Genomic DNA, 18325 nt, shown 5'->3' with positions numbered 1-18325 from the left:
TGCAGCACTGTAGGAATGCTCACTATTCCCCAAATAAGGCAGGCCCCTTCACATTGTATACCTGTGCACAGACTGTTCTCTCTACATACTCCTTCTGCTTTCTTTCTCAAAAAAAAAAAAAAATCTCTCCTGATCTATGAAAACTTCCTCCTCTGGGAAGCCTTCTCTGGGGGGTTCCTTTTTATACACCTCTATCATAGGACCACTGGAGGGTAGGTTCCAACTGGGTAGGTTTCAATCCTGCCTCTCCTGCTAAGGGCAATTCTACAGGTCCTTTTTGCAGTCAGCACCAAACCCGGTGCCCAGAGTGTAGCTAAACAATAAATGTTGAATGAATAAATGCACAAATGAATTCGCCTCACTATTCAATTTCTAAGAAACATGTCCTAAACTTTTTGTCATCCTTGACTTTATGGAATCTGATATATCTGAAGTAAGTGGCCATCCTTTAGACCTTATAAATCTTATTTGAAGTCTTGTTTGTATATGGGGTTTAATCAGTAGTGAAAAATGTTACTAAAGTAAGTAAAGCTATTTTGATCTGACCCTTAAAATGGGAATAAGATGTTTCAGCAGAAAATCTGCTCTAAGGTACAACTTATACCTCCACCATGTTTTTATAAAAATCATTAGAAATAACCACGCATACCAAATTATGCCTTTTGTTGCTTAAAAAGCAATATTATATTGAACCGTTTGAGAATTGTGAGCAATTCTGAATGCTATTCAGCACCTTTGGGCCAATAACGAAAAGATTTACTAGCAAAGAAATTAGTAACTCACACTTTGAAGTCTGTCTTAAATCTATGTTGGTACACAGAAAATTTAAGTAAATTATACTGTGGGTATGAGAAAATAAACCACAGTTTCTATACTTAAATAAGAAGCTTCCTGTCCTTAAGAGTGTCTAATACATGCTACAGAATTTATTCAGAGTCTAAGAATCATAATTTCTAGTCTACTGGTTTCAATTAAAATCTAAATAGTATACATTCTTTTATAATTTAATTTACCAATTTGTCCCAAGTAAATGAAGATAATCACTGGAGGTATCTTTAAAACTAGAATTTATTTTAAAGCTCTGGTTTTTATACTTTGGGCACACTTTGTAATCATTCATTTAGGCTTCCAGTTGGTTATTAAATAAATATTTATCCAGCACTTGCTCTCTACAAGATGCTATTAATAAAATGTAGCATTTAGACATATAAGCTCCCATATTTTATACTATTAAAATAGGTTTTAATATTAAAATACTTTAATGTTATTTTTGGAATAAAATATGGCTATGACCATTCACAACAAGATATTGAATATTTTAGGGTATAGAAATGTAAGCCAAGAGGCAGCTTTCATTCTTCCTGCATATTGACCATCTCTCTCAGTCTTCCTTTTTAAAATTATTTTAAATATAAAAATTAAACTTTAAGCCTGATTATTAGCATATGTTGGCATTATGAAGAGGCCATCTTTGCAAGAATTTGGGGGGCCTCCATAATTTACATGAAAAAAAATTTCACTCCAAATTAGTTCAATTTATTAAAATATTGGGCCACTTTTTTATTGTCATTTCTTTGGTGTAGCTTGTCCTCTAGGAAATATCTGCTAGTGGACTCAGAGCTAGCGGCATGTGCTTTTGTTTCATTTCGAGCCCTGGGTGATTCCCACTTCTCACTTCACCCTCCCTGGGCCTAAAATTTAGAGCGTCTTCTACTCACCACTGACTGGGTTCCTCGAGTAGATGAATTTGTGACCGGTGTTATGGTGATAGTGCTCGTCACCTTGCTCGCGCCAGGCCTTGATGAGAGATGGTTCCTAGGAGAGCGAAGGACAGTGCCAGTGGAAACCTCCTTTTCAGCTGTCACATTAACAGGTCGGACAGTAATAACTGGACTAGCTCCTTCAGCCGAAGTCCCAGGGGATCGTTTAAACTGAGAACCTAAATGAATGTGAATTTTATTGTCTTCCGTGGTTATGATATTGGCATTGGAGTTATATTTCCGTAGTGGAGTTGGAGCAGTCTGTTTTTCTGGGGTGACTTTGAGGACAGTCCTTCCCATGGGCATTTCCTGGGATTCTGGAGAGACTCCCATCTCAGCTGGTGCTGCCGATGTAGATACCGTCATTATCTGAATGGGGGATGTGGGCCTGTCTGCAAACATACCTCTTCCGCCTTCTGGGGTCTTCTCTCTAGAAAATGTAGTAATCGTGACTGGGGACATGGCTCGTTCTGTGCCAAGAGTAGCATCTCCACTTTTTGGTTTTTGAGCCATAATATTTGGTGACGGAATAATGGTTATCCTTGGTTTCTGATTCCCTAAGGTAGGAATGACCGTGGTACTAGAAAAAAATTCTTCAGATGTCGGGCTGGTTATTTCCAAAGTTGCCGTACTATTCTCATGGTCTGGTGTCACTCGAATATGCAGAGGCTGGCCTTGCTTTGGCGAAAGGACCAGCTCTCCTGGGTGCCCTGGACTAGCATTTGTTCGAGGCCCTTTCTCATGAGTGATTGGGGGCCCATTTTCCCTTTTTCTCATCCATGGAATCCAAGACTTTCTCATAGTGAGCTCATTTGCTGCTGGAGGATATCTGTCTAGAACAGAGGATCGTTCCATAGGTTTCTTCAATCCCACCTGTCGAAGGTTACTCATGATATGATTTTCTTCTTGGAAGGATTTCCGTATAAATACTGCTGGTGTTTCTTCCTCGGCTGCCTCACTGCTGACAGCATCTGTCTGCACTCCAGTCGATGTCACTGGAATATCCACCATTCTTCTTCCATTCATACTGGGTCTAAGAGCTCGGCTATACCGTTTAGAAAGCTCCAACTCTTTGGTCAGATTGAGGACCTCCTGCCCCATGTTTTTGTTCTTATTTTCTTCTTCCATAAACCTTTGTTGAAGGACAGAATAATCCACTTGCAATTGAGAAAGCTGATCTTCTTTGTTCATTAATTCATGAATCTTCTCTTTAAGAGCTTGGACTTCGGCTTTTAGGTCTCGACTTTTAGCTTCTTCTAACCGGAACCTGTGTCTCAGCTCTGCTTCCTGACTCACCACCTCACCTTTCTCGATTGCCTTATTCTTGGCGATCTGGTGCTTTATCTCCTCCAGTTGTTGAGAGAGGAAATTGGCCTTGTCCTGCTCAGTTCTAAATTTCTGCTCCAACTGATCGTACTCATCCTCTGTCTTCATTAAATCCCCCTCAACCACCTCCAGTTGTTGGAGGCGTTTCTTCAGTCTCTCAATTTCCAGTGTCAGTTCCTTTATCTTGTTATCTTCTGGGCAGGTGAGCTCAGACCCTTTCCAAGACCTTCCTCTTGTTATTTCTCTTTCCACTTCCTCTATCCCATCAAGTCTCTTCTTTAATAAGTCAACACTGCAGCTTAATTCAGAGGATTTTTCTTCTTCACTCTTCAGTTTACCTATTAACTCATCTCTTTCTTTCGTCAAATTGTATACCTTTTCCTCCATTTCAGATTTCAGTTTCAAAAGCTTCTTGCTTTCTTCAATTAGTTTCTCAGTTACATCCATAACCTTTCCTTGTTCCACCTTAAAATTTTTATTCAGTCCGTCTACTTTTCTCTCCTCTTGCTTTATTTTTTCCATCATATTTTTCCTTTCATCAACCAGCATCACAGTGAATGACTTCAACTTTGTAAGATCATCTTTGAGACTTAATTCAGCCTTTTCCAATCGACTTTCAGAACATTCCAGTTCTTTAACTCGACTCTTGACCACCTCCAGTTCATTCAACAGGTCTTTGGTTAAGTTCTTCTCTTTCTCCAGATTTACATGTAGCTGGCTGCACTCAGATTTACTCTTGCTAAATGCTTCCTCCAGCTTCTCCAGTTCAGACATTCTCTTCTGTAATTTCTCCACTTCCAGTTTGAGCTCCCGGCTATGGTGCTCCTCCTCCTGCAGCTTCTTTCGCAGTTCCCGGCACTGAGTTTCAGTTTTAGTGATCTCCTCGTCTTTACCCTCCATTTCGAGCACACGTTTTCGGAGATTTTCCACTTCTGCCATCAGGCTAGAATTGCCGCATTCCCCTTTGGCAATTTTATCTCTTAATTCCTGAAGTTCTTCCTCTGCCTTTTGGAGGTTTTTGTTGGTCTCTTCCAACTCCTCGATTCTCTGAGTTAAGCCGACCAGCTTGAGCCTAAGTTGCCTGTTGTGAGACTCTTGATTAGCCAACTTCGCATTCATCTCTTCATGCTCTTGGGAAAACCTCGAGGACTTGTGTTCAAAATCCACTTCTAACTTGAGCAGTTTCTGCCTGTCTTCTTTAGATTTGGAGGTGACGGCTTTGAGCTTTTCTTCTTCTTCCCTCAGTTTCTGAGTAAGATCCTGTACTTTCTGGCTCTGGAGGCCAAGTTGCTCAATATGCATTTGCCTTTCATCCACCAGCATGAGTGCAAAGGACTTGAGTTTCACAAGCTCATCTCTCAGTTTATTGAGCCGCTTAGCATTTTCCTTTTCTTTTCGGGCTTGGTAAGCCTTTTCTTGTTCAAGGAGCTTTTTCAGTCTAGGAAACAAAATATATTAAAACATTATATGTTATTATATTATATATGTCATGTATTACATTTGTGTATATTTATTGTTATACATATTAAAAGTTTCACCAGCAAGTACGTTTGTCTTGGATAATAAATAAAAATGAAATGTCAGGGGCGCCGGGGTGGCTCAGCTGTTGAGCGTCTGTCTTTGGCTCAGGTCATGATCCCTGGGTCCTGGGATCAAGTCCCACATCAGGCTCCCTGCTCAGCGGGGAGCCTGCTTCTCTCTCTCCCACTCCCCCTACTTGTGTTCCCTCTCTCACTATCTCTCTCTGTCAAATAAATAAATAAAATATTTTTAAAATTTTAAAAATGTTTTAATTTTTAAAATTTTAAAAAAAATTTTAAAAATGAAATGTTATTACAGTAAATACCATAAATACCTATTAACTATTACAGTAAATACCTATTAACTGCTTCAATATCGAGGCTTAACGGGTAGTATTAATGAAATTAATCAGAAGTCAGGGTACTGATTACCCTTAGGGAGGGGTAGTGACCAGAAGTGGGTATGAAGAGGACTAGTTTCCGTACTATTCAGGTACTAGTTTCTGTTTCATGATTTATGTGCTGTTTACAAAGGCTTGGTCAGCCCATTACATTTCAGTAAGTTGAACTCTTATGAGTGTCTTTCTGCAAATATATTATACTTCAATAACACATTGGGTAACACTTAGGTTGTGCAATAACAAAAGACTATTTAAATAGTGTTTTCTGTATTCCAGGCACTATGTGTGTAATGCGTTTATTTTTTCTTCATAGCAATCCTGTGAGACATGTACTGCTACTGCCATCCTGAGAAGGAACGTGAGAAACTGTACTTGCATGGGACCCACCATCAGGAAGTGGCAGTGTTGGCATTCAAACTCAGGCAGTAGGGCTCTGGGATCCTTGCTTCTCACCTCTGCATCTTATTATTTTCAAGGATCATTTTATTTTAAATGAAAGGGCGGGTGCAGAAAAAAAAGTACTTGGAGGGGCGCCTGGGTGGCTCCATGGGTTAAAGCCTCTGTCTTACGCTCAGGCCATGATCCCAGGGTCCTGGGATCCAGTCCTGCATCGGGCTCTCTGCTCAGCAGGGAGCCTGCTTCCTCCTCTCTCTCTGCCTGCCTCTCTGCCTACTCTCTCTCTCTGTCAAATAAATAAAATCTTAAAAAAAAAAAAAGAACTTGGGATTTTTTAAATTTTGTAGGCAATTATCACCGAGGGACAAAGCAAGGCAAACTTTCTGATAGAAAGCTGATCTGCATAAACTAACTTCAGCTAATGAAGAACCAGCACAGAATTTAAAATAAATGAAGAAAAAGAAATGTAAAATAATTTTTAAAATTTATTTTAAATGAATTTTTTATTTTTTAAAGATTTTATTTATTTATTTGACACACACACAGAGGTACTGCACAACTAGGGGGAGCGGCAGAGGGAGAGGGAGAAGCTGGCTCTCCACTGAGCAGGGAACCCGATGAGGGGCTCAATCCCAGGACCCTGGAATCATGACCTGAGCCGAAAGCAGACTCTTAACTGACTGAGCCACCCAGGTGCCCCTAAATGATTTTGTAAATAAGAAAACTAGGTAGGAAAGAAATCTGAGTTATTATCAATGCAAAGATATGGATACCAGAGGGATTATTATGTTTCACATGTATGAAATACATTTTCTCTATGGTGTTTATGTATAGCATTAAAAAGTACAAATATAAAGACTCCAGAGTAACTACTCGCCATCTTTATGTTGGTCAGTTAACTTGTACCAATTTCTTTCATTGAAGTAGAGTCAACACACAAAGTTAGATTAATTTTAGGTGTACAACATAGTGATTCAACAACTCTGAATATTGTGTTGTGCTCACCACAAGTGTAGCTACCATCTGCCACCATCCAACACTATTACAACATCACTGACTCTATTCCCTATGCTGTGCCTTTTATGCCCGTGACTTATTCATTCCATAACCAGAAGTCTGTATCTCCCATTCTCCTTCATAACTTGCAACAATTTCTCATAGTTATTTTCAGTTACCTGTAAAAACAGAGTTGAAATAATCACATTCCCTTTCTGTAGTCTAAGAATGCATTTTAATATCAATATGTTTATCAGAGAAGTAAGTTATAAACAATACATATTTGTTTTAAGTATGTTTTATTCTTTCAATATATTTTGTCTTATCTACCTTAGTTATTCTGAATGATTTATTTTGTATTTATGACTATATTAGCTGTTGGCCAAGTAAATAGAAGCTAATAGTCTCACATTGCATTGTGCAAGAAATGACTGGACAAACATGGAAGCTATTTGTGGTGTTAGAGAATTATTATAGAAATGTTCTTGTGATGTCATTAAATTTTTTTCTGGAATTTAATTTTACAAACTTCCCCTTGTATCTAAGCATCTATTAACTAAATACATAATTTCTAAAATCCATTATGACTTTATTCCTCCAGTAAAAGATAAAGATCGTTTTCAAATCCTACAGGTTCACAAGAGCAATGTTATAATCGTTTCATTAAGTGTGGTTCTTATGTGTGGAAAAGGGCTTTTTCTTGATCATCTTTTCTTTTTACTTAAGTCAAAACAACTAAAATAATGTCATTGAACTACAGAGTAGGAGAGACTTTAGGGATATTTTCAAATTCCTTAACCTTAACTAGACTATCTGAGATGAATTCATTGAAAACATCAGTGCTTTCAACTCCAGGCTTAAAATGTTAACATTTCTTTCTTTCTTTCTTTTTTTTTTTTTAAGATTTTATTTACTTGACAGAAACACAGTGAGAGAGAGAACACCAGCAGGGAGAGTGGGAGAGGGAGAAGCAGATACCCTGCTGAGCAGGGAGCCCTATGAGGGGCTAGATCCCAGGACCCAGGATCATGACCTGAGCCAAAGGCAGATGCTTAACACTGAGCCACCCAGGCATCCCAAAATGTTAAAATTTCTAAAACAATTTCTTTAAATACCTTATGCCTCCATGCTATTACAGACAGTGGGCTGGAGTGCCTAAAACATGGGCTTTGGGGTCAGACATAGCTGTACCTCTGTCTCTCATGTTCCAACTGTAACCTCTGGCCACTTCCCAAAACTCTCCGACCCTCAGTTTTTTTTACTTACAAAGAGAAGGATGTTAACACCTACCTCACCGGATTGTTCTCAAATTCAAAATAGTAGAAGTAAAGTGACTGATGTATAGACTCAATATGTGGATGTCAAAAACACAAAAATAAATGTTAAGAACTAGAGAGTAGATATCTGAAAAGTCTGTCCAGTGCTTTTTGTGTTGAATCTGTAAATATTTTCATGTCTGTAACTTGTCTTTGGTAGTAAAACCTGAGGTACTAATGTTTCAACCAGAGAAAAATCGAAGGCTTTCTCATGAGTAGGAAATCCTGTGACCAGGGCAGGAATTTGGCTTCCCAGAAACTACATTTCTCAGGTCCTCCTAGCTGTGAGTATTCCCCCCTCCTTTCCTCTGTCCCTTAAGCTCTCCCCTTCCCCCTTCTATCACTTCTTAAATTGTTCCCATCTCTTAAAGTGGATCCAACAGCAATACACAGTCCATTCTCTGCATTCTCTCTCTCTCTCTTTTTTTTTTTTTTTTTTTTTTAAAGATTTTATTTATTTATTTGACAGACAGAGATCCCAAATAGGCAGAGAGGCAGGCAGAGAGAGAGGTGGGAGAAGCAGGCTCCCTGCTGAGCAGAGAACCCGATGTGGGGCTCAATCCCAAGACCCTGGGGTCATGACCCGAGCCAAAGGCAGAGGCCTTAACCCACTGAGCCACCCAGGCGCCCCTCTTTCTCTGCATTCTCTTAAAATTCAGTTACAGCTTTGGTTTAGCTGAAGATTAGATGGAGAAACGAGGTAAAACTGTGTGACTCAGTCAGGACAGCCTGCTGAGATCCTTCTGAGCAAGAAGACTTGCACTTAAAATGCCTATAGGCAAGACATTGGCGATGGGAAGGATGGGATGAATTGTGAGGATTTTGCCAAAGGCAACTGGCATGGGATTTGTGACTGTTCACTCGCTAGGAAAAAAGGAGAGAGAAATAGAAAAAAATTACTTTGAAGCTTTCGGTCTGCAGAATTACAGATAATACCTTTGACGGGAATGGGAAAAACTGATGAGAAAGAGTCATGGTAGAAAATTGAGGTAACTGACAGCAACATAATCAAGTTAAAAAGTGTTTGGCCATATTTAATAAAAACTGTATTGTACACTTAAAAATTTGTTAAGAGGGTAGATCTCATGTTAAATGTTCTTTCCATAATGAGATAATTTTTAAGTATACCAAACGTTGGAAATGTAGTACTTTTGATGTAAATCCTATAAATTGTACAGCTCTTTTATATCTTAAGGCCATCCCTAATGATCCCCACTGTCATTTACTTCCATCCAAGACCCGAGTGTCTTTTGCTGATAATTCTGCAAAAGCTTCTTAATAGGTTTCCTCACAAGCCCTGCCACCTGTGAGCTGTGTGATCTTGGATGAGTTACATAATATGAGATATCACTATATCTCACTTTCCTCACTTATAAATTGGGCATCAAAATAGTACCTAGTTGATAGGGTTTGTGTGAGATGCATGTTACTTAATATATGGAAAGCACTTAAACAGTGCCTGACCCATGCTGAGCGTAGTTTCAGCTATTTTTAAGTTATAATTATTATTATTATTACTTACTCTTACCCAAATTCGAATATAATCATAAGTTGTAATGGAATCCTGGCTCTCCATGCCTTCTTGTTGCTCTAAGAATAGAGGCGAAAAGTCCTTAACATGGCCTAGCATGATTGGATTCCTCAGCACCTTGGCAGGTTCAACTGAAGTCAGTCTTTCCTCTCTGATCTAAGCTGCTAACATTCCTTAAATATGCTGTGCCTTCTCCCTGGTATTTCCTACCTGCTCTTCCTTTCACTCTGGCACACACACCTGAATATATCTGGCTGATTTTATCCTTCAAGTTTCAATTAAATGTCACTTCCTACAGAAGTCTTCGTGACCAACCTGATTCAGTTAGATCTGCTCATAGACTCCCATAATACCCTAAAGTCCTCCTTTATAAGACTAATCAACTTACACATTTTTAAAAAGATTTTATTTGTAAGTAATCTCTACACCCACCAAGGGACTCAAACTCACAACCCTGAGATCAAGAGTCACGTGCTCTTCCCACTGAGCCAGTCAGGTGCCCCTCAACTTACAATTTTGTAATGCCTGATGACCCTTGTTAACACAAGTTGCATGAGGATACGTGCCATGTTTGTCTTGTTTGCCCCATAGCACAATGCCTGACAAATAGGAAGTGCTCAAAATATAGTGACTGATGGATAAATGAAAGAAAGAACAAATAAATAATCTTGAGGTAGAAATAGAGCTCAAGTCATCTTACACAGAGATGTGTGAACTGAAATCCCTCACAATGCTGGTTATAAATTTTTGTTAAATGGATATTGTGGTTGTTACAAGGCCAGCAATTTGATATTACTAGGGGTCATTAGACAATAAGAGGCTCTGGTCTAGTGAGCAGTGGCCTCTCTTGAAAACTGTGGTCTTTCCAGTCAGCAGTCTCCTGGAGAAGAAGTGTATCTCCTAAGTGGAAACCAAAACAGAGACGGAGCCCTCTCTGTGTGGACTGGGAAGGTCTCTCTTACAATATGTTTATCTTTCATACTGGATGATGACCAACGTCTAGATATCCCATGAAGGGCCTCTGGGAAAATTGGAACCCTAAATAATATTTTGTACACCAGGCTGAAGTAAAGTTTTTGTGTTTCTCTCATAGGTTTTAACATCCTTTTGTTTTTTGTTTTGTTTGCTGGTTTTAGTTTTATTTATTTATTTACTTAACATATATTATTTGCCCCAGGGGTACAGGTCTGTGAATCATCAGGCTTACACATTTCACAGCACTCACCATAGCACATGCCCTCTCCAATGTCCATAACCCAGCTACCCTATCCCTACCCCCTCAACTCCTAGCAACCTTCGGTTTGTTTGGTGAGATTGGAAGTGTCTTACGGTTTTAGTTCTTTTTAAGAAAATATCCCAACCTTGGCTACAGAGAAACAAGAGAGGGTATTTTACCCACAGCAGGACCAGAACTCTAATGTTGAGGCAGTGTACATCTGGGGTCTAGTGGGAAGAATGGTAGTAATTAAAGCAAGAGAAGTCTCAGGAAGAAAGAAAAGTTACAGGAGATCCTGAGACTGTTTTGTCAACCATTCCTACCTACACAGAAACTTTACCTTGCTAAAGCTTGGTAATTCCTGGATTTTCATTTCAATAAGGTGGGGGTGGTGATATTGCCTTACACATGGAAATAATTTTGATCTCCAAAGGAGAAACTAGAGAGAGAGAAAGAAAAAGGAAAGGATAGAGCCAACTCTTTGGGAAATGCCCAGAAATAAGAGGTAAAAAGAATGAGGAGGAGCTAGTGAAGGCCTGGCAAGAGAGAGAAGAGGAGAAAGATACACCAGGAGAGACCCATGGAACGACACTGGCGTGCCAAAGGAAGGGGGCACTTGTATCCATTTAGGTCCCTCCCTCCCTCGTCACTTTACCCTTCTACTTCAGGTGGGCCTTTTTTTCCTTCCCCTCTATCTAGAAATCCTCATTTTTACATCAAATGAGAATTCAGAAGTACTATCATGTAATTAGTCACAATACATAATGACTGTGGCATATTGTGTCTCCTTTTTTCAAACAATATCCCAATGGTTAAAATTTTACTTTGTGCTTTAAACAATTAATTTGCCTACATTACTGGACCCCGTTGCCATGTAATTATGCTATTTAAGGAGCAGAATAAGAAGGTGTGGGTGTTGTTCGTGCCAACTGGTCTTATTACCTCCTCTCTGCCCATCTTGCCTTTCTTCAACCACGCTCTGATTCTAAGCAGATTAGCATAAAAAGGAAACAAACCACAAGACCAAGACTAAGATGAATTAGTACCCTGATTCTCATCGCAGATTCAGGCAGAACCCTAAGCATCCTGAAATCAAATTTATTCTTGGCAAGTTCTTAATTTTCAACAAGCATCTTATCCTGCTTAAAGGATGAAAGGAAGACAAGGAAATGATCTGACAGATTTTCAGAATTCTATTGCCTTTCTAAATAACTATTCTTAAGTGTATTCCTCATTTCTCCTTTCATGCTGAATAAAGCTCTATTTTTTAATTTGTAAATTTATCCTTTACAAATGTTTAGAAATTTCAATTATTTTCAACTAGAAAAAGACTTTAAAAGTGTAGATTCAAATGTTCTATAATTGTTTGTGGTTACATAGATAAATCAAGATGCATCAATTTGGGTCATTAAAATTGGTGAATTTTGTTATATGTATATTGTATCTCAATAAAAAATGTGGTGATGAAATGAATATAAAAGGCCCTAGATAGGGCAGCTGGGTGCTCAGTGGGTTATGCCTCTGCCTTCCTCTCAGGTCATGATCCCAGGGTCCTGGGATTGAGCCTGGCATCAGCATCGGGCTCCCTGCTCAACAAGGAACCTGCTTTTCCCCCTCCCTCTGCTCCTCCTCACTACCACCGCCCCCCCCACCTCATGCTCTCTCTCTCCCCACCAAATAAATAAAATCTTTTAAAAAATTAAATAAATAAATGAGAGGCCCTAGAAAGTATTCCAAATGTCAGATTAAGGGAGAAAGGTTGTAAACAAATATAAGAGAGTGACTTAAAATGTAATAGAAAATATAAAATAGATTATTAATCTTAAGGCAGAAAGATAGGAAAGCTAGAGAAGAGGGCTAACACTTTCAGCTGGGGTTGGGGAACCTGATAGGAAAATGTTCTGGGGAAGACATGTTTCAAGTACTAGAAAACCTCTAGTTCTAGTATTATTTCAAGATGCCGAAAATAAAGGTTACCAAGTCTTTCAGAAAAAAAAAAAAAACTTATTTACCAACTACCTATTGCATCTTAGGCAGCATGTTAAGTACTTTATTATTTCACCTCATTTTCACCACAACACTTTGAGCAAGGCATTACTGTACCATTTTATAAATAACACAAGTTATTTGACTTAATCAAAGAGAAAGGATTGAGAAGGCATAGGTTGGGATTTTGAACCAGATCTGTTCGACAACCAACAAAATGCTTTTAACAACAGTGCCATTCTTCGAATAGATATTACTTGAACACATCAAATTTGCAAGACTTTGTTTTTGTTTAGGTTAACTTCATCTTGCTATGTCAGCCTGTCCTTCTGGAATTGTCAAGATCTTCCTTGGACTCTGGTTTGTTATCCAACTGATGCCAACTTATACCTAGCATTGTGTCAATGGCGAAATGACTCCGATCATTAATAAAAAGATAGGTGAATTTGCACAGAGCTCTTCACACACTCTTGAGATCTCTCGCCTGTTGACGTCAGTCCATTCAGTAGCAGGGACACTGTCATGCACTTAGCTCCCAGCACAGTGGGCTGTTACTCTTCTCTTCTGAGCTTCCAGCCCTCCCCTATGGTTCCAATCACATCTACCCCATGTCAGTTCCCTACAGCTAAATTCTTCCAGATGCTTAGGCCCCAGATCTAGAGTCATCCTGGAGTCCTTTCTTTCTCCCACATCTCCACAATTTTTTAGCAAATTTTATTAATTCTACCTTCAAAAGAGGTTCCAAATCCAATTACTTCTCACTTCTTCTATTGCTATCACCCTGGCCCAGGCCACTAGTCATCTCTTATCTGGATTATTGAAATGGCCACCAAGTCCGACTCCCAGCTTCTACCCTTGCTCACCTTCAGTCTGTTCTCTGCCTAGAAGCCAGAGTGATTCTTAAAAAATGACAAATCAGGGCACCTGGGTGGCTCACTGGGTTAAGCCTCTGCCTTCCACTCAGGCCATGATCTCAGGGTCCTGGGATCAAGTCCCGCATTGGGCTCTCTGCTCAGCGGGGAGCCTGCTTCCTTCTCTCTCTCTGCCTGCCTCTCTGCCTACTTGTGATCTCTGTCTGTCAAATAAATAAAATCTCTTTAAAAAAATGGTAAGTCAGATCGTGTCACTCCTCTGCTGCAAGCCTTCCAGTAGTTTCCTATTAGACTCTGAGTGAAGCCAAATCACTGCAATGACCTGAAAGACCTACATTATCACCCCTTCTCCCTTACCTCTCTGACTGCACACCTTAACACTCGTTCTCTCCTCCTTCACATATGCTAATAGATCATCCCCTCACATCCTTCAGAGCTTTGCACAAATATCACTTTCTCAGGGAAACCTTCTTTGTCCACCCTATTGACCTTGTGCATTTCATGACAGAACTTTCTATTTCTTTTTCCTGCAACTTTTGTTCTCCATAGCACTTATTACACAATACATTTTACTTATTTTTTTTAAATGACTGTTTCCCTTCTCTAAAACGTAAATACCTTGAAAGGAAGATTTTTGTGTTTTCTATTCACTGCTGTAGCCTGTAACCAGAACATGGCCTATGGTGAGTTCTTTACATATATGTTGAAGACCATCCCAAAAGGCCTTCCCTTGCTGAAATTCCGATGCACTTGGTCAAATTCCTTAACCTCTTTGTGCCTCAGCTGTCCCATCTATAAAATGGAGGGAATGAAAGTACCTCCTTCATGGGGCTATCATGTCAACACACAAAATAAAAATTACCCCTCTGAAGTTTTTAGATAGTGACTATTCCACAGAGTGCACTCAATAAATGGCAGCCGTCAGTACTACAGGCAGCACCAAGTAAGGCACCTTTTCTTGTTTACTCACTTGGCAATCATCTACTAAACATTTGCTAAATGCTAGGCACTCTCCTGGACATTTAGAGAAAAAAACAAGCAGTTTTTTATCTCTAAGACATTTATTTAGTCTCTAAAGGAAAGGACAATTAAACCAACCATTATATTGGCATGCAAAGATGCGTATCCTGTTTGTGAACACAGAGGAAAGACAGTGAAAGTCAAAGCAGGGGAGGGGAGTCAGGGAGCTTTCCAGGAGGATATGACTCTTGAGTCTTAAAGGTTAAATGGGAACTCTGTAAGTAGAGAAGGCAAGGAAAGTGTGCTCTACACAAGACATCAGCAAACTGTTGTCTGTAGGCCACATCTAATCAAGGCTGGTATTTTCTATCATACAGTTCTCAAGTTAAGAATGGTTCTTATATTTTTAAAGGGTTGTGAAACATAACAAAAAAGAATATGGAGCAGACACTGTATCTAGCCTGCACGGCCTAAAATACCAGTCTAGTGGAAACAGTATGTAAAGGAACAGTGTTGAGAAATGAGAGATATTTTCAAGGGACAGCCGGTAGCTCAACTGAAGCAAAGGACAACTGTGGGGACATTGGGAGATGGAATAAGGCTAGAAAAGATGGACAAACCAAACAAAACACCCTGTGGGTTAAGAGGATGAATCTGAACTTTGGATTCAGAATATGATGAAATATGACAACTGTGTGATGAAATATGACAAGAGGAGGGAGGAGTGGGTCCAGGAAGCTGGAGCTCACTTAGGAAACTACAAAAACATGAGATGAGAAACATGATGGAGTCTAAACTAAGATCTTGATCAGTATAAAAGGAGAGAAGACGTTGCCCTGGGTGAAGTTTAATATTTGGTGACAGACTGAGTGAGGATGGAAAGGGAGAAATCTGGACAGACTTTCCAGCTTCTGGTCAAGGTTATTAGTTTGATATCTGTGCTTATCATGCTTATCACACATAGGGTAACATAAGAGAAACAGACCTGGAGGGGAAGAAACAGATCTGGAGGGGAAGATCTTTTTTTGTCAAAAAGACAAACTGACTTGGAGATTGCTGAGAACCCTTCAAGATCAATGCTTATTGGTAAGCCTGGAATTCCTAGAGATAAATCTAGGCCAGAGATACAGACCAAGAGTCTCCAGGGACTGGTACAATCTCAAGCCATAAGAGAGAATGAGATAAGTAGGAGGTTTGTAGACCTAAGAGAGAAAAAGGAGTGCGGACAGAAAAGAGACACTGAGATGAAAAAATATAAAGGAACTTAATGCAAGAGCCTGAGCAGGATAGCCAGAGAAACAGGAGGGAATCCTGTAAATAGTGCATTCCCAGACACCAAGATGGCAGAAAGAAGCATAAGAAACAGGACATGTTCCTAATGCCAAATACTCTGGAGAGATCAAGGGAGAAAACAGGAAAATGTCCATTGTTTTCATTTAAACTTAAATTTAAAAAGCTTTTCCCATTGGATATGTCAATATGGGTCATCAGTACTTCACATGAGCATTTTTATGGAGTTTCGGCATAAAATAGAGCTTAGCTGACGAAAAACCAAAAAGAAAATTTAAAACACGGAGACAAATATCTGAGACTTACTCCTTGAGATCTTGATTGTAAAGAAGGAGAAACAGGGAAGGGGACCCAAGAATATATGTAAGAATGTATATATATGAGATTAGCATGTTCTCATGTTCTCACTTAACTTTAAAGCTTTTTTCTTTATGGGCATAGCCCAGTTAATAAATAATGATAGAATGCTGTTAGTAAATACAGAAGTAATTATAGAAAGCCACTATTCTGCAATGCACAATGAAATAATGGATGTAGGCAATGTCCATCAGTGTCTCCCAAGAGAGAGAGACAAACACTGCATACATATGTACATACCTCCACCCAAGAAATATTCCTACCAAAACAAAAAAACAAAACAAAACAAAACAAAAAAAACAAAAAACAAATAAGATCAAGCCCCTGTAACTACTCACTAGTTTACAAGAAAGACAGGGGCAAGAAACATATTAAGTGACACTGTGATGATGCAATCAGAAAAACCCAAAATGTAAGGGACTACCCAGCTCTCTTAAATAAATAAATTTCAAGAAGCAAAAAAGACTGGGGGCAGGAAGCTATAGATTAAAAGAACTTTAGAAGACGTATCAACAAATTGGATTTGAATATATTTGGATTCTTTTTTTTTTTTTTTAAGACTTTATTCATTTATTTGACAGACACAGTGAGAAAGGGAACACAAGTGGAGGGAGTGGGAGAGGGAGAAGCAGGCTTCCCGCTGAGCAGGGAGCCTGATGTGGGGCTTGATCCCAGGACCCTGGGATCATGACCTGAGCCGAAGGCAGATGCTTAAGGACTGAGCCACCCAGGGGCCCCTATATTTGGATTCTTATTCAAGCTATTTTTAAAATAAGATGATTGGAAAAATTTTGTTATGAAATTATTACTAAATTTAGGTGGCTTAAGGATATTTTTAAGAGAATCATTGTCTTTTAGAAATATATATTGAAATATTTATGAATGAAAAGATATGTCTGGAACTTCTATAAAAACAATCCAGGACAAAGAAAAAAAAAATAATCCGGGGAGGGAAGCACAGAGAAAAACCCAGGGCAATGGGAAAAGATGAAACCAGACTAGTCAATTAACTGTTGATTAACTGTTGAAGCTAAGTGAAGGGTATATGGGGATTCATTATACTATTGTCTTTATTCTTATAAATGAAATTTTCCACAATACAGGTTTGTTTTTTAACCCTCTTTGTGATCTTTATCTCCCCCTCACATATCCTTCTACCCTGTGCAAATCTCAGCTCCTTTGGTATCTAGTCATATTTTTACTTTCTTTACAGTACCATGGTATCCCTCATATTTGTCTGTGATTCTTTCATTCATTTCCATATTTATAAAAATTAAGCATATTAAAGCCTTTACTTCTTCTTCTTCATTGGGATCCATCTGATGCTGAGTCAAATGTGCTAAAAAAAAATAAATAAATAAAAAATAAAAAAACAACAACAAAAACCATCCTTGCCCCCTTCTGTTCCACAGACATTCATGAATTTATCATTCCTTTTAAGCACAATTTTTGCTGTTGTTGGAGGAAAGGGGAAGTGAGAGTTTTTTTAACCTTATCCTGGTTATCCATCCTGGAGATAAACAAACACCTTCGCTGGAACAGTTGTCAGTCAGTGCTTCTAAAGACCCAGAGCTACACTTGACTATAACCATTCTCACTTCTCATCCTTGGAAGGTAAACCATGTAAGATTTCACAAGTTCTTTTCCCCAACATTCTCGACACTCTCACTTCTATCATTTTCCAAATTTATCAGCACTAGCCCCAGAGCAGCAATTTTTCTCTTGGCTTCCTTTAGATGTTGTCACTCATCATCATATTAAATCCAGTGGGCGCCATTTTGAAACACTGATGTCATTTTAAAAGTTAACACCATTGGTTTCTCAGCCGGATCATGCTAATTTCCCTTCTCACTATTTCCCTTCTCTTCCACTATTTTTACTCTTTTATTCTTCTTAACTCTCCCTGTGTGTATGCCTCTCTCTCTCCCCCAAGAGAAAAAGCAGGTTAAAACTAGCAAGGGCATGATAGTAATTAAAGATGAATGAACCTCAAAAGACTCAAGCTTGCATGCAGTTAGAAGTCTTTAATCACATACATTTTTTTCCCAGCAAGAGCACAGAACAGAGCTAAGCAGCTTGGCAACATGATAGGACATGGTTTAACCAAATGACTCAGGAAGAAGTGTTACTTTTTCATACATTCCTTCAGTTCCTCAAGATGGTGTCTATTGTAATAATTATGCAGCATTAATCTAACTTCCCAATATACTGCACAGGGCTGAGATTCTGGCAAGTTGAATAAGGCTGGTCAGTGCAGCTGCAGTCAGATACCATCCTCATTTTGGAATTTTATTCATCATTGATTTTTTTTCATTGATTTTTATTTTAAAAAGTAATGCATTAAAATATTGTGTATCTTGCTTACTAAGCTTCTTGACATCCCCGTAAATTTTGTACC

General features: G+C 38.9%; 1 protein-coding gene across 3 annotated transcripts in view; it reads right to left on the bottom strand.

Annotated features, from left to right (window-relative positions):
• Positions 1–18325, bottom strand: part of FILIP1 (filamin A interacting protein 1) — a 227904-nt gene that overhangs the window by 19230 nt on the left and 190349 nt on the right. For all 3 annotated transcript variants that reach the window (XM_059177257.1, XM_059177256.1, XM_059177258.1), the window contains one exon: positions 1719–4524. In XM_059177257.1, coding sequence (XP_059033240.1) covers positions 1719–4524 — 2806 coding nt within the window. The remainder of the gene's footprint in view (positions 1–1718; positions 4525–18325) is intronic.

The sequence above is a fragment of the Mustela lutreola genome, chromosome 6 (assembly GCF_030435805.1).
Source record: "Mustela lutreola isolate mMusLut2 chromosome 6, mMusLut2.pri, whole genome shotgun sequence".
Lineage (NCBI taxonomy): Eukaryota > Metazoa > Chordata > Mammalia > Carnivora > Mustelidae > Mustela > Mustela lutreola.
Note: the sequence above shows the minus strand (reverse complement) of the source record. Positions and strands in the feature narration are given on the sequence as shown.